Raw genomic sequence first — 24,563 nt, forward strand, 5'->3', positions numbered from 1 at the left:
AGTCGGGTATTCGGATACCAGCAGGAAGCCTGCATCGTTCTGCTTGGTGATCTTTTCCTTAATCTTGAGAGCCCAGTCTGGGCGGATCCTTCTGAGTTTTTGCTTGACAGGTCGGGCCTCGGGGTCAAGGGGGATCCGATGCTGTACAATCTCAGGATCGATCCCAGGCATGTCTTCGTAGGACCACGAGAAAACATCTTTGAAATCTTTTAATAAAGCGACTAAGCGCTCGCGTTCCTCCGAAGACAGCGTGGACCCGATCTGGACCAGCCGCGGGTCCTCCTTAGTACCAATGTTCACGGTAATGATTTCATCTGTTAAGGGTTTGACAAATCTCTCCTGCTCCTGCTCAATTAAACGTTGCAAAACCGGAGGAATTTCGTCCTCGTCGTTTTCATCAAAATTTTGAAAGTCTGAGTTTATGTAATAAATTAAGGGTACAGAAAAGTACTCAGAAACCACAGTTACTTGATTCTCATTAAGCTCATCCAAATCGTCCGAATTCTCGGTTACAACAGACTCAAATAAGAAAGAAAAAGATGACCTGGACATAACTGTGGCATCCGGGTTATCATTCCCAGGATTACCAGACTCAGACTCAGTCGAGCTGGAACCTGATTCTGACTCACAGGACTCGGTGGAATTAGATTCTGGCTCACTACCTGACCCGGTGTTGCTGGACAAAAATCCCTCCTCGTACTGCCAAGTGAGAGAGGGTGCGATAGATGCATCCAAGATAGTCGCTGGAAGGCCCGCAACTGTTTCATCCCCAATCATGGAAACCGAGGAGTTATCCCCCAAGCACTTCTGGTCGATCGAAGGATCTGAAAGTAGACATGCCAGCGCTACCCCCATCTCAAGTTCGGTGCTCTCAGAATCCACTGCCTTACACTGCTCAACCTCAGCTGATGGGTCTGTCTGCTCTTCGGCAACGTCATCCTCGGGTAGTTGCAGGTCGAAGAAGATCTCGAAGCCAGGCACGTGCTTCCTCTCTGCGTTCAGCCATGGCTCTGGGAAGCCGCAAAATGGAAAGTCTTCCCCCTCCCGGACGAAGCGTCTGTTTAGGGTACCATGAATGGGCCGATGCATTAACTCAAAAGGCTTCCCAGCCTTGTTTGCTCTGGCTCTTCCGGCCATCTCTTTACCCTTTCTCACCCAGTCCTCTTTGGTGGGCAGATAACCCAGACCAAAGGTATGAGGGTTGTGTGATACTTCGGCTAATGTTGAGACGCCCTTCCGGCCGCTCCTTCCCAATCCCATTCCAGAGATGTGTTGTAACTTGTTCATGAGGTAGACGGATTGAGCACTGACGTACACCCCCTCATTCACAGCCATAACATTCTGTACCACTCGAGCCTCAGCCAAAGTGAACCCTGATAAGAACACATCCTCCGTGCCGTGCTCGATTTCCAAGACTAGTGTGGACACTTCCGGCGGCGGATGGATTGATGAATTCCCAAAAACAATCGTTACCCCCTTCCTGTGAGGGTACTTCAACATCTGATGTAAAGTGGAAGAGACTGCCCTGGCCTGGTGCAACCACGGTCGCCCCAAAAGTAGGTTGAAGGTTGCGGGAACGTCCAAGACATGAAATTCGATGTTGTGTTGTCCTGGACCAACCTGGGTTTGAATTTTGACAGTCCCCATCACTTCCCTGCTAGTATTATCGTATGCTCTGATCACTTGAGTAGTCGGCACGAAGTCCGCGGGCTTCAACCCGATTGCATACGCTGTTCTGGTTGGGCAGACATTAATGGCGGACTCGGTATCAACAAGTACCACTGGTATCCACTTATCTCTACATTCCACGGAAATGTAGAGGGGTTTGTTGTGATTTGTGCCCTCAGGCGGTAGTTCTTTGTCTGAAAAGGTTAATGCTGGGGAACCTCCTCCCGGAAAAACCAGCCCAACCAGCTGTTCTGGTGTAGTATCTATGGAGAGTTTGGACTTGTCCATAGCAGATAAGACAGCTTGTCTATGTACTCGCGACGCCATAAGCAGTCCCCAGATGGAGATGTCTGCTTGTATCTTCTTTAGCTGTTTCAGCACAGCTTCCTCTTCGATCTGCTTCTCCTTTTGTTTCTCAGCCTCTTTATCCTTCCCAGATGCCTCGGGTTGGTCTAGGTGCGGGGGCTTGAAGTACCGCCCACTTCTTGTCATGTGATCAACCTCATCGAGGTACCAAGTGTCATCCGGTTGATTGCTTCCCCAGTCTTCGTCTGTGTGGGCAAGACATAAGTCATCGTCTTCCCACCACATTCCACTGGCATTCAGAAGGCATCTGTTTGGTTCGGGCATGTTCGTACTCACAGCACTTTCAGCCCGCATGCTCACAGCATCCTCTGTTCTTGTGGCCGTAGCACTTTCGATCCCTTCATGGATCTTGACTTTTCCGGTTCTCTCAGAACCCTGTTGTTCCACCTGCGTCAGTGCAGTTTGTTGTTCAACCTTCACAATGCTTCCGTCCTGAGCGAAATTCTTCGTACCGGCGCTCTCCGGCAATATAACTTGACTTCCGGTCCTTCCGGCCACAGCTGATACTCTCGCCCCTGCCGGGCCCTGTTCTGGTTGGGATTCTCCCACTACATCTGGTTGATCATCGAGCCATCCAGTGGCCTCTGCCGATTCCTCATAGTCGAACCAGTTGATTGCCGCATTCCCTGATTCTTGGTCATCGAAAAATTACAGGTTGGCAAAGTCCTCCTCTACAGCTGTCAGATCATCTGCCCCTTGCCCAAATCCATCCCTCTGGATCACACACAGCTCTCCTATCTCTGGCAATTCTATACCCAGCCCAATCTGGCCTGTTGACAAGATGTACTCACTTGGATCGTAGGCTCCCCCAGCAAAACTCTGTTCCATCCCAGACTCAACAATCTCCTTCTTTCCCGAAGTCTGCCCTGCCCCATCTTCGATGGTCACCACCGTCGGCTCTGGTTGGGTTGTGGAGATGTCCAACATGCACAAGAAGTCAGTGCAGTCGGGGAGGAACACCTTCGGCTTGGGTAGATGGGTAGGAGTAATATAGATGCTAGGATCGTAAGACACGACCCCAGTATGGATAAGATTGACTCTTTTGGGAGGTGGAGTTTGGTTGTGTGTAGGGAGGGGGTTGGTTGTGACGTTGGGTTTTTCTGGCGGCAAAATCACATTTTTGTCAACGAGGTCTTGAATCTCGTGACGCAGCCTGAAACATTGGTCGGTATCATGGCCGTGCTGCTGGTGATATGCACAGTACTTGGCTGGGTTGTGAGAGGGAGGGAGTGGATTCAGCAATGGCCTCGGCTCTAGGGGTTTTAGATGCCCCTTTCTGATCAAGACCCCCAGAGCCTTAGACAAAGGCATGTATAGTGGGGTGAAGGTTCTTTGGCCTCTGGGCGGGTACTTAGAGGTTTGAGTATTGCTTCCGGATGCACCGGAGAAGGGTGTGGCTGCCATGGGCCTTGGAAGGGGAGGGGGAATGGTGGTGACCATGCTGACCTCCGAAGCTCTTGCGTTTGCAGCGCCACTCGGGCCTGCATTGTTGTTACGGTTGAAAGTCCTCCTCGGTTGCTCCCTATCCTGGTCAATCAGACCTTGCTTCATTGCGTCTTCGATTTGTACCCCCATCTCGTGTAAATCTGAGAAGGTGGGAAAGGGGAGTACAATCATTCTCTGCATCAACTTTGGTTGGAGATTGCGCACAATCATCCGGATTTGGTCCTTATCAGTGGGCCTCAAAGTCATCATTGACGCCTTTGCCCTCCATCGGGTTACAAAATCTGAGAAAGTTTCCTTGGGCTCCTGCCTTGTCGTTTCGAGATCACGAGTTGTAATCTCAATCTGAGTGTTGTACGAATATTGTGCGACAAAGGCCTCAGCTATTTCATCCCAGCTTCTTTTCACCTCGTCTTCTAACTGCGCATACCAGATGGTGGCCACACCTGACAGGGTTCGGCCGAACAGCGAAAGCTTTTGTGGTCGTGTTAGACCCATTGGCCGCAGGATGTCTGAGAATAGCCGAAGATGGACCATGGGGTCCCCAGACCCGTCGAAACGGTCAATTTGCGGCATCTTCAATCTATCGGGCAATGTTACGGCCACATCGGTATATCCGTCCTCGATATCCGGAATAGCCTTTACCCCTTGTGATTTCTTGAAGAGCTTCTCAAGCTTGCTCAGTTTCAGAGTTGTATGGTCAATCTCGAATTCGAAGGGAGAGTCCGGGTGGTTAGGTGTATGGGTCTTGGACAGTTGAGGCGGAAGCGGGGGTGGAGCTGGCCCCGTTGGAAGGTTCGTGTCCTCTTGCAGGTTCTGGATATTTGGCACGGTGTTCTGGGTGTTTGGCTGAGCGTTCTGGACAGTAGGTGCCTGCTCGGGTAAGGGAGCCCCTGGCGGAGGAGGAACTTGATGTGAAGTAGATGCCGCATTCTGCTGTTGCAGTCTGGTAATTAGCTCGGCCTGCTGGGCCATGACCGCGGCCTGTTGTTTGGAGAATTCCGCTTGACGGGCGGCATCCTCCTGCATTTGTCTCATGCTCTCCTGCATTTGGCGCATCAAGGCTTCCATTCCTGATGTATTTTGCTGATCCATCCGACTAACTGGTATGTCTATTTCTATAGCAACAATCGAGACCTCAGCCCTATTGTCCTCTGATGGAGTAACCCACTGTTTTGACAACCTCTGTTCTGACACACTGCGTTTTCTCGGCTTTCTTCTGACAACGGGGGGTAGAGAATAAAACACTGGCTGTCCGTCAATTAGATCCTCGGATCGATTGAGCCGACAACCTCGTGTCCAAAGTGCTTGGGGAATATCTGCTGGGTTGGAAGCAATTGTGCTAGAATTGCCCTAGCAAAAAGATAAATAAAGCGAAAAGGAAATAAATAAATAGATAAATGGACAGCATAACAGCTTAAAGTAAATGCATGACACACAGCCGGGCATAACAACACACGGTCGACAAGCTGAATACACACTGTCCTCTAACACTGATTATTATCCCTGAATCGCTGTCCCCAAAACTGAATCTCTGATGCCCGCAGATAACTGATTCTTAAATACCGACTGATGCCCGCAGGCCTGATGCCCAAACTCATAAACTGATATATGCATTCCTGTAGAGACGCACTCTAAAGCACATAGCAGATAAGTGAGAGCCAAAACACCCCTATGTTGGGGTAGGGTTTCCCTGTCCTACTTTGTCAGGAGCTAGGGCTTCACTACGCACGCAGCGGTTTCAAACAACCTATAAACGGGTAAGCAACCTGTCCTAGTTTGGAATGGTCACTATGGATCCAAATATGTACTAGGTCGAATGGTCAAAAAGGGTGCCCCGATAAAAATGGGGTTTGTGTTCCCATACTGGCAGAGCCCACAACCAGTCAGCCTTATGGTCATGCCTTGACAAGACAAGCCTCCGGCAAACCATTCAGGAATAGCAGATGGCAAACACGGTGTCCTAGGCGCACCAATGCAAATGCAATGCAAAGAAACACATAAGTGCAGTCAAAACCAAATATCATGAGTTCGAGTCAAGTTCTCTAAATCCCCAGCAGAGTGGCCAGAAACTGTAGACGTCCCCCGAACGCCCTGGGAGGAACGAGTCCCCCCCGTTCCGTTCGTTATTGGGCTCACTACAGCTCAGGACTCTCAAATTGTCACGGTTCTAAGTCTGAACCAAAGAGTCCAAATCCGGCAAATCGTTTTGAGAAAACAGATTTTTGAAAGAAGTGCCAAACATGGACTGCTTTGCCAGATACAGATTCGCCACCTAAATATTTTATTTTGGGGAAATTTAAGAAACCCTGACTCGTTTGCCTAAGGCCACGTGTCCGTCATCACCAAAGTTGCATCGGCTCGGGAACTTGGGTACGATTGGGGAAGGTCACTTCGTGAGCACCCTCGCTCGCCCGATCAAAGATCAGCCTCTACTAACCTTGATATCTATTTTTGAAAGCATTATGTGTTCTTATTCCGGTTATTAGCCTAGATTACTATGTGATGCGCACAGCATACAAGTATAGACTGGATCGCCTGAATTGGAACAAAACATTTCATGTTTGTTTATTTGAAAATGGTTTGATGGTGCTACCCGCAAGTAGGCTAAGACGTGGATTTTCCACCCTCGGGTGGGCTTAGAAAAACATGATTTTGCCACTATCTAGTGGGCTTAAAACACACATTTGATGAATTGTTCCAATCCAAATAACCCAACCTTCACCCACAAGCATTCAGGCAGTTATATCACATAAGCATATAGCCTCATGGTAAGCATGCTATTCATGGCAGTCACTCACACACATGCAAGGATGCTAAAGCATAAAACTTACCGAGTACTCCAAGCCAAAACAGAAACTAATTAGAAATCCATGCATGATCCTAATTATATAGAAATGCCTAATGCAACACATGCAAAATGCAACTATAGCAGGCTTGGCTATTCTAAACATGGCATATGAAATGCAACAGCTAACAAGTATTCAACTTTGAAATTGAAAAACAAATGCAGTTAGTATGATGTGCCGAGCCCGGTGCATGCAGTACAGATGAATGATGCAAACATGCTGTCATACTTCATGCTAATTTAAACATGCCCTAATCTAACCATCATAAGCAGGTAAATAAAAGGGAGAAAGACGTGGGGTTGGAAGACATGCATCACACACACGCACGCTTATTACAATTATGCCCTCGCACAGAGGGTCCGAATAAATATACAGTCCCAAATAAATAATTACAGTCCCGAATAAATACAAAAATCCTAATTAATTTACAAATTAATCTAGGAAAGCTATAAACTGGCATGCAAGCCAAGGACTGCCTTGACTCTGATGAATGATGTATGTTTGGGCTGCCTTGCGCGGAAATCCACTGGGATGCCCCAATTAGCCTCTGTTTTGCAATGATTCTTGGGAAGCGCGCCAAGCTCCGGGAGACTGCTGATTCTTGATTTGCTGCAAGAGAGAGCAAGAGAGGGGCATAGCAATGTATTTTCACAAATGTATGCATGCCTCGATCCTCGTGCCACCAATCACGCATCTCGATGCATGATGGCCGAGGAGTCGAATTGTGCAACTCAATATAGAATGAATGCACATGAAAACTCAACTAAAACCTAACTCCATCATGGATAATCCGGAGTGTCGGTGGTTGGGAATTGAGACACGTTCCGTCACTCGGAGTACGACACGTACCTCGTTTCCCGTGCTCGGGCTAACCCCTATCCCAAGCACAATGCAATATGCATGATATACATGAATGCAACTAATATACAACCTAGCATGCACAATGCTATGAAATGGCATACACGATGCACGAGGTAACATGGCATACACAATGCGCTAACATACAACCTAGCATACGCAATGCTATGAAATGAAATGGCATACACAATGCACAATGGACTTACACCAACATGAGTGGACCTCAGCCACACTCACATAAGAGGCCATGAGATGAAAATGAGACAACTCGAGATGCGCGTACGCATGCACGCAAACCGAGGACCGACCCTAAGGCATAAAATGCCACTCTAATGAGACATGGCAACGCATGGAAAATGGCACACAAGCATACAAGTTTCAGAAGCAAAACATGACCCAAAATAGCCCCGAATCATGAATACATGGCACCCGATGCATGAAAATGGTCCCGAAATGCAAGATTAAGCACATGAAATGACTTGTAGCTACCTCAAGCATGCATTACCTGCTCATGACATGTGAAGAAAGATTCAAGGAAACCCAAAAACAAGCATGTTTTCAGTTCTAAGTGAGGCCAAAAAGCAAACACAAATAGGGAAAAACTAGCATGCAAAAATGGCCCTAAATGTGAGATAAAGAAGTGAGTCACAGCTCCAGACCTCAAACAGATGAGGGTCCTTCAACAATGTTGAAGAGGGGTCCAAAATATGATATTTTACAGTTTACCAAAAACCACAAAAATCAACACAGGTATGGCTAAGCTCTCATGCAAGAAATGGGCCAAAAGAGGGTCAAGGAAGCAAGTGGTGGTTACTGGCCTCAAACACAAAGGGGCCCTTCAACAATGTTGAAGAGAGGCCCAAAATATTTCACTTTATAGTTGATGGCCGGACCCAAAACAGTACGCATGCAAGCCTAAAATACTACACAAAATAAGGCCAAAAAGAGAGATATAACACCAAGTATATAAAGGATGCCTCAAACAGTAAAAGACCCTTAATAAAACATGAAGAGGGGGTCAAAATAAGGTCATTTGTAGTTTGGGCCATGGCCCAAAAACAGAAGAAAAAGAGGCTAACAAATCATGCAAAAATATGGCCAAAAGAGAGATATAATGGCAAGTAGCAAATGGAAGCCTCAAACAGCAATGAGCCCTTCAACAATGTTGAAGACGAGCTCAAAATAAGAAACTTTTCAGTTTATGACATGCCTCAAAACAGTCTACACGTAGGTCAAAAATTCTACACAAGACAATGGCATACAAGAGGGGTAATGAAGTAAGTGCAACAAGGAGGCCTCAAACAGGTAATGGCCCTTAAACAAACATGAAAAATGGCTCAAAATAAGCCTAGTTCCAGTTAGGGTCGGAGCCCGAAACAGCAAGCAAGAATGACTTATATATGAATCAAGAAAAGGGTAGAAAAGGAAAAAAAGGAGCTCACCCTTGTAGACCAAGTCTTGACAGCCTCTTGGCTTGAGTTGCAGCACTCCTAAGCTCTAAAGAATCACCTCCAGCTATTGGAATGAAGGATGGAAGGGTGGTGCTAGGTGGTGGTGTAGAGAAGAGTGTAGGACTTGAGAGGTTGGAGGGTTGAAGTGTATAGAGGGAGAGAGATACAACAAGAGGCTTGAGGGGAATTTTTTTGTAACCCTAAAATCAGAGCTGGAGCCCCTGTTATATAGGCAAAAAGAGGGGGAAAATGGGGGGGGAAAAAATGGAGGGAAAACCAACCAAGTTTTCCTCCAAAAAGCAGCCCCCCGGATACAGAATCTGGGAGGAAAACAGATGCATATTTGCACTGTAGCTGATGTAAGGATTCTGGCCGGCCAGTTATCTAGGTTGCAGGTGGCTGGCCGGCTACTTCCCATGGCCGGTCGGCTAGGGGTCAAAAGGGTCAAGTGTGATTAATGGCCGGCCACCACAAAAAGAGAGCCTCTGATGTGTGCACAACACAACCCTGTGGTTAAACACTGGAAAAAGTGAACCAAGAGAGAGAACAACCCACTTTTCAAAGGGGTTCAAAAGGGTCAACAACAATTAATGGCCGGCCACCAAATATTTGTGGCCTCCCAGATGTGTACATCACAAATATGGGGTTTAGGGTTCAAGAAAATGGCCCAAGGATGTTCAACATTGGCTTTGAAGTGAGGAAAAACGGGCGACGGAGGGCGATGAAGGGATAAAGTTGGCTGACAGAACAATTACTGGCCTCCCACCCTTCTACGGCCTTCTTACCAATGAAACAGAGGTCCCTGCCAAAAATGAACCAAAACCAATGTAGAATGAAGGTTCGGGGGCCGAAACGGGCAGTTCGGGGCCCCGAAAATGAGCTGTTAGGCACCGGGAGTGGTGTTCGACCACGAAGTCGGTCTCTCGGACCACAGTGTCCCTCAAAAGGGAGAAAATAAGAAGTATGCCAAAAATCGGAGCAAACGGAGATGGTTAAGCGGTCTCGAACCTAGGCACACGGTCAACGATTCTAAAAAACCGAAAACCGGACTCCAAATGGGAAAAATGGCCTACGACCACGAAACGTAGCCTACGGCCACTAAGAGATGATCTACGAGACCTCTCCCTCCCTTCGCAAAGAGAAAATAAAGAAAACAGAGCCTGGTTCGCAAACTGAGGCAAAGCATAAAAGAGTCCGAAAGTCCGGAGGCAAGGCTCGCAATCGAGACTTTGAAACTTCTGAATGAGCACATTATGCAATATCACCAAGCGCTCAACTGGTGACGTCTGAGTCTCAAGGTCGGTCAAAAATGGGGTGTTTAGAACAGTGTGAAGCCATCGATAACTAACCAAATCGGCTGACTGCAAAGTTGGAGAAGCTGGGTCTTCAAAACTTGCTCTGATAAAAATGAAGTTGCTGGAGTGAGAAGCTGAAAATCAAATGACTGAGAGAAGAAGAAGAGTTGCTGGGTCAACAAAGTTTGAAGTTTTGGTGAGAGAAAGTGTAAAAACAACCAGTACAGGGGCCAACCCAAGACAACCACGTGTTTGTTTGGCAGAAGACAGTACATATAGGGTTAAAGCCGAGTTACACTGTGAATCTGTGAAGGACTGAGCTCTTGCAATTTTCAAATTGAAAGAAAGGCAGACCAAGAAACGGCACAAGCATTACATCTAGTCAAATGATCCAAACAACTTATTTAAGTGGGCCGAACAAGCATATATTTCAGAGGAGTTAAAAACCCAATAGTGGGACCGAGCCAAAAAGAAAAAAAAAGGCAGTCGAAAGTCAAGAGTAATGGGCCCAACTGTAGCTAGTTTTTCACGCTCTTTAGAGGGGTTTAGTCTCCTTGGATGCGATTGCCTTACAATTTGGACTCCTGTGGTTCTGAATCTGGTTTCACAAGTGCAACGTGAAATACAAAAATGAATGAGAGTCCAAATCAGACAATTCCTAGAAAATCCATTAATTATCAGAGACGCCAAAAATGGACTGCATTGCTAGATTTCAAAGTTGTCACCTAAATATTTTTGAGAAATTTAGGAAACCCGTGACTCATGTCAAAGGCCACTCATCCATCATAACCAAAGTGTCTTGGTTCGAGAACTTAGGTACGAGAGGGGAAGGTCATGAATTGAGCACCTTACTCACCCGATCAAAGATCGGCCTCTTCTAAATCATGATATGAATTTTATGGACATTATATGCTCATGTTCTGATTATTAATATACTAACATTACTATGTGAAGAAAACAAGTATAGACCACATCACTTACTTTGGATTGCTTTGATTTCTTGCTTTTTTGAAAAGAATTTTGAATATGTGCTACTCAAAGGAAAAACAAGCTCATATGTATGATAATCAAAGTCATTCCAATCTAAGCAAAATAGCCTCCATCCATAGGCATTCATAGAGATATTTCAAGTAAGCGAGTAGCCTTATGGTAGTATACTTGACATGTCAACACAAACACATATATGATATGCTAAAGCAAAAGTGCTCACCTAGTACTCAAATGAGGCAAGCTGAAGAAAAGAAGATAGTTAGAAAAATGCATGACCCTAAAGAAATGCACATGACTAATGCAACACATTCAAAATGCAACTAATAAATTCAGCTACGAATATGACATATGAAGTAACTCAAAGCATGGGGTAGCGCACATAATCATTTAAGAATTGATAAGAGCATTATGTATGATGAGCCGAATTTTAATGTATGCAAAAATGGATGCGAAGCATGGGAATGATAAAGGAAAACATGATGCTTTGTAAAACCACCATAAGCATGTAAATAAAAAGGGATAAAGAAATAGGGGTTGGAAGACATATATCAAGTGTTACAAAGTTGCCCTTGCACAAGAGGGTTCGAATATCCTAATTAACTAATTATTATAAACACAAATGAATGAACTAATTATCTAATTACTAACTAATTATTACAAAATACGAATCTCTAAAGTGACTAATCTAAGGAATTGAATGAGCGGCAAGGAATCACGTGCGCACAACACAAGAACATCCTCCGGAAACCTCTCTGCTTGCTACTAGAAATTGCCCTGTTCGCAGTCAGAAAGCAGTTCTGTTTTGGCCTCAAGATCTGTTCTGTTTTGCTGAAAAACCACCATTGCCGTACAAAAGAGATGGAATATTCAATGGATACAAAACTAAAGCAAATTAAGAAGAAGTATTCAAAGCGATGGCTGAAACCTACTATATGTCATAGAAAATAAGAGGAAGTGAGTACTCAAATTTGGAGAGAAGAGGTTAGCCATGTTTGAAAGAGAAGCTTATTAACAAAAGATTACATCATTGAGGGAAACAATTAGAGATACTTCTTCCTACTTGTGGGAGCCGAATATGAGTACATGTAGGAAAGTCGAAGACCTCTGAAGAAAATCAGGATATATATTATATTCGGCTCCGTCCTGGACGATCCCGAAGCCGAATAGATTAATCGACCATAGAACCAGTTGAACAAAAAGCCAAGTGGGAATCGGCATACGACAGAAGGGGCCGAATGAGCAATCATGTGATGGATTAAGAGTGTGCCCGACCCTAGGGCCCAAAAGCAAATATAAATAGAGGAACATCAACCAAAGAAAAGTATGTGAGAACAGACCTAAGAAACTTAAGACACAAGCAACAACAGACATATATTAACTTGTCCGTCGGAGTGCTAATTCCGGCACCCCCGACTGGAGTGTTAATCCCCTTTTTCAGGTGGCAATCAGAGTATCAGGAACGTCCTTCAAGATCCAAAAGTATTTCCAAACCTACTTCTCCACAATTGGCGTTGTCTGTGGGAATACTCAAGCATATTCATGGCGAGCATCACAGAAGATCCTCCGATAGTTGCTAACGAAACTACACAAAGAGACGACCTCACTCCAAGAAACATGTTGGGACCGGAGAATATCGCCACGTGACGTGCCTTGAACTTTGATTCAGTAGCTCAGACCTCACCCTCAACTTCAATGCAAGAGACAATGCAGACGATTATGGATCGAGCAAAGAAAAATGAACAGCAGCTGGAGAACATGATGGCTGAGAATGAGCACCTGCACCAAGATTTGGTCTTGGAGGTGGCAAAATCCCAACAAGCCACATGCCAAAACCGAGTTCGACCTTTAGGAAAGAAGGATGGTTGACGATGTCGACTTTAGAAATGCAATAATGATAGTGATTCAGACTCACCATCCCTGGAGCCCAGAAAGAAGGATGCGTTGATGTATCCAACTCATCTGAAGGAAGTCCATATGTACGGTATAAACGAGGGAGAAACGATGATTTGGGCGAGGAAGATAAACATGACCCTTTCATGCGACGAATTGCAAGGGCTGTGCTACCCAAAAATTTCAAGGCACCGTTGTTCATCCTTTACGACGGAAAATTGGACCCCACTGATCATATTCATCATTACAAGCAAGTGATGATGTTCCATGCTGACAACGAAGACCTCATGTGTCGAATATTTCCAAGCAGTTTGGGACCACTGGCCGTGAGGTGGTACTGTAAATTGGAGCCGGCATCGATTAAGAGCTTTCACCAACTCCAAAAGTTATTCAGGCTGAGATTCATCACTAATGAGGGTCAGCCGAAGCAAGCCGATTCTCTCTGGGCCATGCAAATTAAATCGGAAGAAACTCTTCACAAATACTCAGCCCGCTATTGGGAGTGCTTTAATCTGGTAGATGATACTTGTAATGACTCCATGGCCATCACCGCCTTTAAGATGGGATTGTATGCTGATAGCCCCCTTCACAGTTCATTAACCAGGTGGCCCCCAAAAACCATCTGGGCATTAATGAAGAAGGTCGAAGAGTACTGCAAAGTGGAAGACGAGGATCAAAGTCGGACGTAAAGCCGTTAAGACGGCCACGTCAGGAATTGTTCAGCCGATTAGCGTCGTGCCATCAAGAAGCCCCGAGCGGCAGAATCAACCTAAATGAAACAAAAGGCGTGACTCGTGCCGATCAAATGACCAATGTTCACTTTGAGCTAATGAACAGTATCAAGTGGATAATAGGTGCACAAGACGCTCAGGCAAGAAAGACACGGAGCTAACAGAGCCGATCAATAAGATTCTATTGAAAGTACAACACCTTTCGTTCTTCAAGTGGCCACCCAAGATGACGCGACCTCCCGATGCGAGAAGACAGGATAAACGGTGTGAGTATCATAAAGACCACGGTCACGACACCGATAGTTGTTATGCATTAAAAGATCACCTGGAAGTATTGGTGCAAGACAGTCGTCTTACACAACACGTCCGAAAGAACAATTCAACAAATACAGTAGCCTTACGGCCGGAGTCACCTCCTCTGGGTGTAATTCATATGATATACAGCTTGCCAGAGTCATCTGAGGTGCATACAATCCAGTTGCAGTTTAGCCCTTATAGCCCAATGACGCCAGCGAAACGGCCCCATGACACTGGAAGGATTAGTTTCGATGATAGTGATTCAGTTGGAGTAACCCTCCCCCCCACACTGATCCCCTCGTCATCGAGCTACGCATAAACAAATTCGCCATTGAGTGTGTTCTCATTGACCAGGGCAGCACTTTAAAAATAATGTATTACAAAACTTTCATCAAACTTGTCTCCGGCTGATTACCCGTTATTCGGCTTCAATGCTAACCTGGAGTATCCTCTGGGCAAAATCACACTACCTGTGCGGGCCGGTACCAGATCAGTAAACGTAGAATTTCTAGTAGTCAAGCTTCCTTCGCCGTATAATCTCATCATGGGCAGAACTTGGTTACATACGATGCAAGCCGGGCCAAGCACCTACCACCAACTACTTCGTTTTCCAACTGAATATGGTATCGAACAAATTCGTGGCTCTCAGAAATTGGCACAGGCATGCTATCTTCTAGCTGCAAAGAAACCAAGGGAGCTAGAAGTGCATTTAATTGAGGTACCGAATAGGGAGAGCCTCGATGGCATTGGGAGGATCCCAAGTGAAAAGGCAACCGAAGCCCTGCATCGGGTCGAAATTGACGGAAGTCCTGACAAGTTCTTCATGATTGGCACTTCCTTGGATAAAGTTGAAAGGCAGGCGTTGGTATCCTTCTTACTCGGCAATATTGATGTATTTGTATGGTCCCCATACGAGATGCCAGGAGTGGATCCATTAGTGGCCTAACATCGCTTAAACGTTGATCCGAAATGTAAGCCAATTATTTAGAGAAGTCGGTGGTCAGCCGCGGAGCATACTTCGGTCGTTGTTGAAGAAATAGATCGGTTACTTGATGCTGGGGCAGTTCGCGAAGTAACCTATCCTACATGGTTGTCCAATACTGTGGTCGTAAAGAAGAAGAATGGCTCTTGGTGTGTCAGTGTGGATTTCACGGACTTAAACAAAGCTTGTCCCAAGGACTGTTTTCCCTTCCCCAGAATAGACCAACTCGTAGATGCAACAGCACATCATCAACGCATGAGCTTCTTGGATGCCTACAGGGGCTATCATCAAATTTTCATGCATCCAGAGGATCAAGAAAAAACCGCATTCCTCACCCTAAGAGGAACCTATTGCTGCAAGGTCATGCCTTTTGGGCTGAATAATGCGGGGGCAACTTATTAAAGACTAGTGACTGCCATGTTCAAGGAACAACTCGGCCGTACCATGGAAGTATACATCGACGATATGGTGGCCAAATCTAAGGGAAAGCACTCCCATCTAGCTGATTTGTCAGAGACATTCGGCATCCTTCGAAAGTACAAGATGAGATTGAACGCTTCTAAGTGTGCATTCGGCATCGGATCCGGCAAATTCCTTGGCTACATCGTTAACCACCGCGGAATCGAAGCCAATTCGAGGCAAATCATGAAAATTCTAGAGCTTGGATCCCCTCGGTCAGTCAAAGAGGTTCAGAAGCTGATGGGAATGGCCGCCGCGCTTAATAGGTTTATCAGCCGTTCCACAGATCGTTGCCGACAATTCTTTCACACACTTCGGCAAGGCAGAGCATTTGATTGGACCCCTGAGTGCCAGGCCACTTTGGACGGCTTGAAGTCTTATCTCCGATTAGTACCACCTTTGGCAGATTCGTTAATCTAATCGGCTAAATTTGAAGGCCTTGCGCCGATAAGTTCATATGCCCCAGTCACTCCATGAACCGCCGATATTCGGCGCTCTAGTTTATTCATTAGCTAGGGCAAGGGCAGATTCGTTAATCTAATCGAGTAAATTTCAAGGCCTTGCGCTGATAAGTCCATGTACCCCAGCCACTCCATGAGCCGCCGGCATTCGGTGCTCCAGTTCATTCATTCGCCAGGGCAAGTGCAGATTCGTTAATCTAATCTGCTAAATTTCAAGGCCTTGCGCCGATAAGTTCATGTGCCCCAGCCACTCCATGAACCGCCGTGGAATTCGGCGCTCTAGTTCATTCATTAGCCAAGGTAAGGGCAAATTCGTTAATCTAATCGGCTAAATTTCAAGGCCTTGCGCCGATAAATTCATGTGCCATAGCCATCCCATGAACCGCTGGTATTCGGCGCTCTAGTTCATTCATTAATTGGGCAAGGGCAGATTCGTTAATTTATTTGGCTAAATTGCAAAGCTACACAGTTATTTTCTTGGATGTTTAATTTACTCATCTCATGATCTTACATCTTACTAGATTGTTAACTAGCACATGCAGCAGACAAAAAAGCATAGGAAATTTTCATTAATAAATTGAGTACAGATAGTAGTCATTTTACACATGAAAATTACCTTACATTTAACTTCCAACCGAAGTAAATAAACAAAAATCTACCAACAAAAATCTACAAAAACTATGCATCGAAGATGCTTGACAAAAATCAAAATATCACCCTAGTCAATCTTCAGGGTTAGACTCTAGTGGCTCAACGTCCACCTGCTCGTATGGAATTGGCTGCGCCAATGTCACATTAGTGGCAATGAGGGCTTTGAGCCAATCGTGTTTGAAGCCCCGATTCTCGAACTTGGGTACTTCTTTCACATAGTTCTCCAAGGCGGCGTCCTTCCCAGCTTGGAACGCTTTGGAAATCTCAGAGTCGGCTATTTCCTTTGCTTTCTTCGACTCTTCCAAATCAGCTTCTAGTTTGGCAATCACCTCTTTGGTTAACTTGAGCGCGTCTTAACTCGCGTTTGCCCTCTCTTCGGCGGCTAGCCTGAGTTGGTCGGAATTCTTCGCCTTTTCTGCCTCGGCATCGGCTCTTGCACGTTCCTCCGCCGCTTTCGCCACCTCAGACTTTGCTTTTCGAGAGGCCTCCACGGCCCTTCTCTTTTCATTTTCAATTTCAGCTTTTAGAAAACTAATTTGTTCAATAGCATCATGTTGACGGCGGCCAATTTCGGCTATTCTGCCCGCTCTCTGCAAAACAACGAGTTAAAGTTAAAAAAATAAAAATAAAAAATATAGGAAAAAGACTGCAGATAAGGCTCAAGTCATGTACCAATATGGCCGATTGAGCGGCTAATGCTATTGACAGGAAATCTGGCTCTGCCCGAGAAGTCACTCTGTCAACTGGCAGGGAAATTGAGGAAGCCATGCTCAAGGCCACAGTCGGATCTTTCAAAGCCAACGCATTAGAAGCAATCGACACGTTCTTTATCCTTGGTTGAACTATGAACGGCACAACCGAGTCTGACTTCTCTATGCACGGCCGTTTATCGATTAGCTTTTCCTTAGAGTCGGCCTCGCGCTCGGCGGGACGCTTTTCTCCCCTCTGCTCAGCCTCCTGATCCCCCTGTTCGACAATTTGCTCCATCTCGGCCATTTCAGTTTGAGCCGTTTCTTCCACAGTAGCAGGCGGAGAAGACTTAGTCACGACAATGGGGGGAGGTTCAGATCGGTTGGTCTCGGCTCTTCTTCGGGCGGCAATCCTTTCGGCATTTTTCCTCCTAGCCAGCTGCGTGAGCGACTCCCCAGCCATGTTCCCAGGATACACACTGGGAAGGTCCCCTAAGTCGGTAAAAATATCTTCAAAGGAGACGTCCTCTCGGCCTGGAGTGGATGGAGGGTTGGATGGATTGAGGCCGGCTTCCTCAAAAGCCAAATTTAGAGCCTCGTCAACTTCTTTGGCTTTGAAGGTGGACTAATTCGGCTGCTCGGCGACTTCTTCGGCTACTTGTTCTTCCGCCTGCTCCGAATCAGAGGCTTTCAAACCAATCTGCCTGAGGTTTTTGAAGTTGGGGAAGATAAGGGCCGTGAGCTACTGTTCGCCCCTTAGAATCGGAATGTTATTTGCGGTCAAAAATATTGAGTAAGTCGACTCATATCTCAGAAGTATGTGGGCCGCCCTCCCTTATTTCTGGAGGTTTAGACGGCCAAAGAACTGGAGTGCGGTTTTGATTTCCATAAGCACAGCGTCGTCGACCGAAACTAGAACTTTCTTCAAATCGTTGCCTGCATAAATAAAACGATAAGTACATGGAAGGAAAGCCGGGTAAATATATAGCAAATATATGTAAGAAACTATACGGCCACCTGGTTCGCCTTTTCGTCTAGACACAGGATCTAGGCAATCTTCGCTCTCGCCGAATTCCTAGTTGCCTCAGACAACGACCATGACATTGTCAACACGCTTGCCAGAGCTGGTAAGCATAGTCACCAAATGATGGTCGGTGTCTTTAGCCTTGAGAAAGTAGCGCCCTTGCCGGCCAGAAGATTTGGCCAAGGCACAACAATGCCGAATAGCAGGGACACCAAGATTGATCCTAAGGCATCGGTTCAACTCAACAATTTCCATTATGATTTGGTAAAAATTTACATTAGGTTGGGAAGGGATTAGACCCTAGTGGCGAAGGATGGCCCTTAAAAATGGATGAAGGGGGAAACGGACTCCGCCCTCAGTAATTGATAGGAGAGGAAATATGATTGTATTTTCATCAGTCCTCTCCATATCAATTGTGCTCTCTGCCATGAGTGATAGATGGACATCGTCAGGAATGGAAAAATGGCGTCGAAAACCAGAAACTCGATCTGCAGAAAGAAGGGATTTCAAATGTTTTGCCATCCTAGCTAGTTTAGGGAGTATGCTAAACTAAAAACAAACAAGGAAATGGGATTCGAAATGGAAGAGAAGAGAACTTGCAAGAAGCAGAGAAGACAATGAGAAACAGGAGGAAGTTGCAGAGGTCGCGAAATGAAGGAGGTATATTGAAAGCCAAATCAAAAGCTTTGCGTATTCAAAAAACATACATTGGAAGGGACAACCTAGTTTCAAATCGCATTAAATGAAGAAAGCGTATGAAGGGGCAGGAAATTGTAATGATGCCTAAAAAGCATATGCGTTTTGACACTTGCGTTGGAATGAGGTCAACCGCCATATTTTTTTGACTTTTCAAGTTCGAAACCAAACACGCCGATTAACTGGTGTTAGTAGGATGTTTGGGGGGCAATTGTGGGAGCTGAATATAAGTACATGCAGGAAAGTCGAAGACCTCTGAAGAAAATCAGGATATATATTATATTTGGCTTCATCCTGGCCGATCCTGAAGCCGAATAAATTAATCGGCCATAGAACCAGTTGAATAAAAAGCCGAGTAGGAATTGGCATACGACAAAAGGGGCCGAATGAGCAATCATGTGATGGATTAAGAGTGGGCCCGACCCTAGGGCCCAAAAGCAAATATAAATAGAGGAACATCAACCAAAGAAAGGTATGTGAGAACAAACCTAAGAAACTTAAGACACAAGCAAACAAGAGACATATACTAACTTGTTCGTCGGAGTGCTAATTCCGGCAACCCTGACCGGAGTGTTAATCCCCTTTTTTAGGTGGCAATCAGAGGATCAGGAACGTCTTTAGGATCCAAGAGTATTTCCAAACCTACTTCTCCACATTACTCATGGAACATGGATTAAAATCCATTTCCACGTTTCAAAAGGAACTAGAAGAGAGTTTCTAATACCTCCGATGCAAGAGCTCTTATATGGCTTTAAAACAAAATCAAAAGAAGACTAAGTAAATGAATGAAAACTATGAAAAAGTTGGTGTATGCTCATCTTCCTACTCATGGAATAAGGATGAGACATCCATTTCCATGCTTCAAAGATGGAACTAGAAGAGAGCTTACAACAACTTTGAGGAAAAGAGAGAATCAAGAATCAAGCTATCTATTTAAAGCTTTAAACGCACAACTCGTCAAAAATTGTTGATAACTTCTCTTTTAGTCACAGAATAAGGATGAGACATCTATTTCCATGTTTTGAAAATGATCAAGAAGAGAGTTTTTCAACACTTTTGACATGAAAGCTATTACCTAGTGTAGACGTCCCCGAACGCCCCGGGAGGGAAATCCCGTTCCATTCATTTGGGGTCACTACAGCTCAGGACTCTCAAATTGCCACGGTTCTAAGTCTGAACCAAAGAGTCCAAATCCGGCAAATCGTTTTGAGAAAACAGATTTTTTTTGAAAGAAGTGCCAAACATGGGCTGCTATGCCAGATACAGAGTTGCCACCTAAATATTTTATTTTGGGGGAAATTTAGGAAACCCTGACTCGTTTGTCTAAGGCCACGTGTCCGTCAACACCAAAGTTGCCTTGGCTCGGGAACTTGGGTACGATTGGGGAAGGTCACTTCGTGAGCACCCCCGCTCGCCCGATCAAAGATTGGCCTCTACTAACCATGATATCTAGTTTTGAAAACATTGTGTGTTCTTATCCCGGTTATTAGCCTAGATTTACTATGTGATGCGCACAGCATACAAGTATAGACTGGGTCACCTGAATTGGAACAAAACATTTCATGTTTGTTTTTGAAAGATGGTTTGCTACTCGCAAGTAGGCTTAAAGATGCAGATTTTGCCACTCTCAGGTGGGCTTAAGGAAAGATGATTTTGCCACTATCTAGTGGGCTTAAAACACACATTTGATGAATTGTTCCAATCCACTGTTGGGCTCTATCTGCTGAGTGCCTTGATAGCCTTGAATATGGTAGAGTGCTTTCAGTCTTCTCTCGTCAAAAAGCATGAGTTCCTCAAATCTGCTCTGCTGCCAATCTGCTTCGGCTATTTGACACTCAGCCAATACTCGCAATGACGGAACCTCAATCTCGATAGGTAGAACAGCCTCCATCCCATAAACTAATGAATACGGAGTCGCTCCAGTAAAAGTCCTGTAGCCCCACAGAGCAAATGGCAGCTTATCTGGCCAATCCCGGTAGGTTTCCACCATCTTCTGCAGTATGTGTTTGATATTCTTGTTGGCGGCCTCGACCACTCCGTTGGTTTGCGGCCGGTATATAGATGACTTATGAAAAGCCACGTTGTATTTCTCCAACAAGTCAATCACTTCCTTCTTGAAGTGGGAACCATTATCTGAAACGATCTCGTTCGGGACTCCATAGCGACAAATGATGTTGTTTCTGATAAACTTTGCAATGTGTGACGCCTTCAACACCGCATACGATTGGGCCTCGACCCACTTCGTGAAATAATCTATCGCAACCAGGATGAACTCATGCCCATTCGACCCTTTCGGAGTGATAGCCCCGATCACATCGATTCCCCAAACTGAAAAAGGCCATGGCGAAGTCATGTTGTACAGCTTCGACGGCGGGATGTTCATGCGGTTTGCATGAATCTGACACTTGTGGCATCGCCGAACAAAACCAATACAATCTTCCTCCATGGTGGACCAGTAGTAACCCTGTCTGAGGATTTTCCGTGCTAGCATTACACCATTCATATGCGCACCGCATTCTCCTGCATGGATGGCCTCCATCAGGGGCTTTGATTCCTCGGCTTCAACACACAGCTTGTGCATTCCCAGATGACCTCTCTTATACAGCTTACCCCCACAGATGATGAACTGGACGACCATTCTTCTGATTGCCCTCTTATCCTTGGCATTTACCCCTGGCGGGTATGCTTCCTTTTCCAAGAAATTCCAAATGTCATAATACCAGGGGTTTTCGTCCTGAACCTCATCTATAGCAGCGATCGACTCATAGGCTGGCGCAAATTTCTGGTCAATGACGACTGGACACATCCGGATTCCAAATGGGATGTCTATCATGGAAGATAGAGTTGCTAAAGAATCTGTGAACCTGTTGTTCTCTCTTGGAAGATGAGCAAAGTTTAGCTTTTCAAACCGAGGAATTAACAAGTCCAAGGTCTGGTGGTACATCATCATCTTTTCTTCTTTGACTTTCCAGTCTCCGTTTGCTTGAGATACAACAAGGTTTGAATCCCCGATGACGTCCAAACGTCTTGCCCCTAGTTCCAGGGCCGCTTCTAGGCCGGCAATGCACGCCTCATATTCTGCTTCGTTGTTCGAGACTTTGAACCGGAGTTTGAAGGCTAAAGGGATACGGGAATTGTCGGGTGCTATCAGCAACACCCCTATCCCATATCCGTACTGATTGGATGCTCCGTCAAAGTACATCGTCCAATATTCGTCGTCGATGTGTAAAATGGCTTCATCTGGGAATAAGTACTCCACTGCCTCACCTCCTTCGACTGGATGATCGGCCAAGAACTCTGCCACTGCTCTTCCTTTGACTGACACGCGTGTCACATATTTCAGATCGAATTCGGAGAGCAACAGCAACCAACGAGCTAGCCTACCCGTAAGTGCCGGTTTCTCGAAAAGGTATTTGATGGGATCTAGTCGTGAAACCAACATTACGGAGTGAGCTAACAAGTAGTGCCGCAGTTTCCTGGTAGCCCATACCAAAGCTAAGCAAACCTTCTCGAGCGGAGTGTAGCGGGTCTCGTAGTCCAACATCTTCTTGCTCAGATAGTAGATGGCCCTCTCCACCTTATCCTCCGATTCTTGTGCGAGCATGCAGCCCATTGTAGTTTCAGTCACTGAAAGGTACAATATCAACGGTTTCCCCGGCTCTGGTGGCGACAACACGGGCGGGTTCTGTAAATATTCTTTGATCTGTTCAAAAGCAGCTTGGCATCGGCCGTCCCATTGGAACTTCTTGCCTTTCTTCAGGAGACCAAAAAGTGGTTCACAAGTCAAGGTTAATTTTGAAATAAACCGTCTTATGAATTGCACTTTACCCAGAAAGCCTCGCACCTCCTTTTCAGTCCTTGGTGGTGGCATTTCTAAGATGGCCTCGATCTTTGAAGGGTCGACCTCGATGCCCCTTTGTGTAATCAGAAACCTCAGCATTTTTCCCGCTGTAACACCAAATGTACACTTCTGAGGATTTAGCCGCAACCGGAATTCCCTGATCCTTCGAAAGAACTTTTGCAAGGCGGTGTAGTGGCCCTCTCTTTCTTTGGACTTGACAATCATGTCGTCCACGTACACCTCAACCTCTTTGTGGATCATGTCGTGCAATATTGTGGTCGCGGCCCGTTGATAAGTAGCTCCGGCGTTCTTCAACCCAAACGGCATTACTCCGTAGCAGTATGTTCCCCACGGGGTGGTGAATGCAGTCTTTTCTCTATCTTCTGGTGCCACTACTATCTGATTGTACCCTGAGAAGCCATCCATGAATGAGAGCAAAGCATGCCCTGTTGTGAAGTCCACTAACTCATCAATATGCGGTAAGGGAAAGTCGTCCTTCGGACTAGCTCTGTTCAAATCCCTGAAATCCACGCATACCCGGATCCTACCATCCTTTTTCGGCACTGGAACGATGTTGGCCAACCAAGTTGGGTATTCGGACACCAGCAGGAAGCCTGCATCGATCTGCTTGGTGACCTCTTTCTTAATCTTGAGAGCCCAGTCGGGGCGGATCCTTCGGAGTTTTTGCTTGACAGGTCGGGCTTCGGGGTCAAGGGGGATCCGGTGCTGTACAATCTAAGGATCGATCCCAGGCATGTCTTCGTAGGACCACGCGAAAACATCTTTGAAATCTTTTAATAAAGCGACTAAGCGCTCGCGTTCCTCCGAAGATAACGTGGACCCGATCTGGACCAGCCGCGGGTCCTCCTCAGTACCAATGTTCACGGTAATGATTTCATTCATTAAGGGTTTGACAAATCTCTCCTGCCCTTGCTCAATTAAACGTTGCAAAACTGGAGGAATTTCGTCCTCGTCGTTTTCATCAAAATTTTGAAAGTCTGAGTTTATGCAATAAATTAAGGGCACAGAAAAGTACTCAGAAACCACAGTTACTTGATTCTCATTAAGCTCATCCAAATCGTCCGAAATCTCGATTACAACAGACTCAAATGAGAAAGAAAAAGACGACCTGGACATAGCAGTGGCATCCGGGTTATCATCCACAGGATTACCAGACTCAGACTCAGTCGAGCTGGAACCTGATTCCGACTTACAGGACTTGGTGGAATCAGATTCCGGCTCACTACCTGACCTGGTGTTGCTGGACAAAAATCCCTCCTCGTACTGCCAAGTGAGAGAGGGTGCGATAGATGCATCCAAGATAGTCGCTGGAAGGCCCGCAGCTGTTTCATCTCCAATCATGGAAACCGAGGAGTTATCCCCCAAGCACTTTTGGTCGATCGAAGGATCTGAAAGTAGACATGCCAGCGCTACCCCTATCTCAAGTTCGGTGCCTTCAGAATCCACTGCCTTACACTGCTCAACCTCAGCTGATGGGTCTGTCTGCTCTTCGGCAACGTCATCCCCGGGTAGTTGCAAGTCGAAGAAGATCTCGAAACCAGGCACGCACTTCCTCTCCGCGTTCAGCCATGGTTCTGGGAAGCCGCAAAACGGAAAGTCTTCCCCCTCCCAGACGAAGCGTCCGTTTAGGGTACCCTGAATGGGCCTATGCATTAATTCAAAAGGCTTCCCAGCCTTCTTTGCTCTGGCTCTTCCGGCCATCTCTTTACCCTTCCTCACCCAGTCCTCTTTGGTGGGCAGATAACCCAATCCAAAGGTGTGAGGGTTGTGTGGCACTTCGGCCAACGCTGCGACGCCTTTCCAGCCGCTCCTTCCCAATCCCATTCCGGGGATGTGTTGTAACTTGTTCATGAGGTAGATGGATTGAGCACTGGCGTACACCCCCTCATTCACAGCCATAA

The 24,563-nt window shown here is 46.0% G+C and overlaps 1 protein-coding gene across 1 annotated transcript; it reads left to right on the forward strand.

The window, feature by feature from the left end:
* The first annotated feature begins 12,636 nt into the window (after positions 1 to 12,636).
* LOC145814337 (uncharacterized) lies at positions 12,637 to 13,499 on the forward strand. The gene is made up of 2 exons (XM_082911011.1): positions 12,637 to 12,720; positions 12,849 to 13,499. The coding sequence occupies exons 1-2, from the start codon at positions 12,637 to 12,639 to the stop codon at positions 13,497 to 13,499; spliced, it is 735 nt and encodes a 244-aa protein (XP_082767137.1).
* Positions 13,500 to 24,563: the final 11,064 nt, after the last annotated feature.

This window comes from Camellia sinensis, unplaced genomic scaffold (assembly GCF_055761805.1).
Source record: "Camellia sinensis isolate YWXY unplaced genomic scaffold, ASM5576180v1 Unanchor1, whole genome shotgun sequence".
NCBI lineage: Eukaryota > Viridiplantae > Streptophyta > Magnoliopsida > Ericales > Theaceae > Camellia > Camellia sinensis.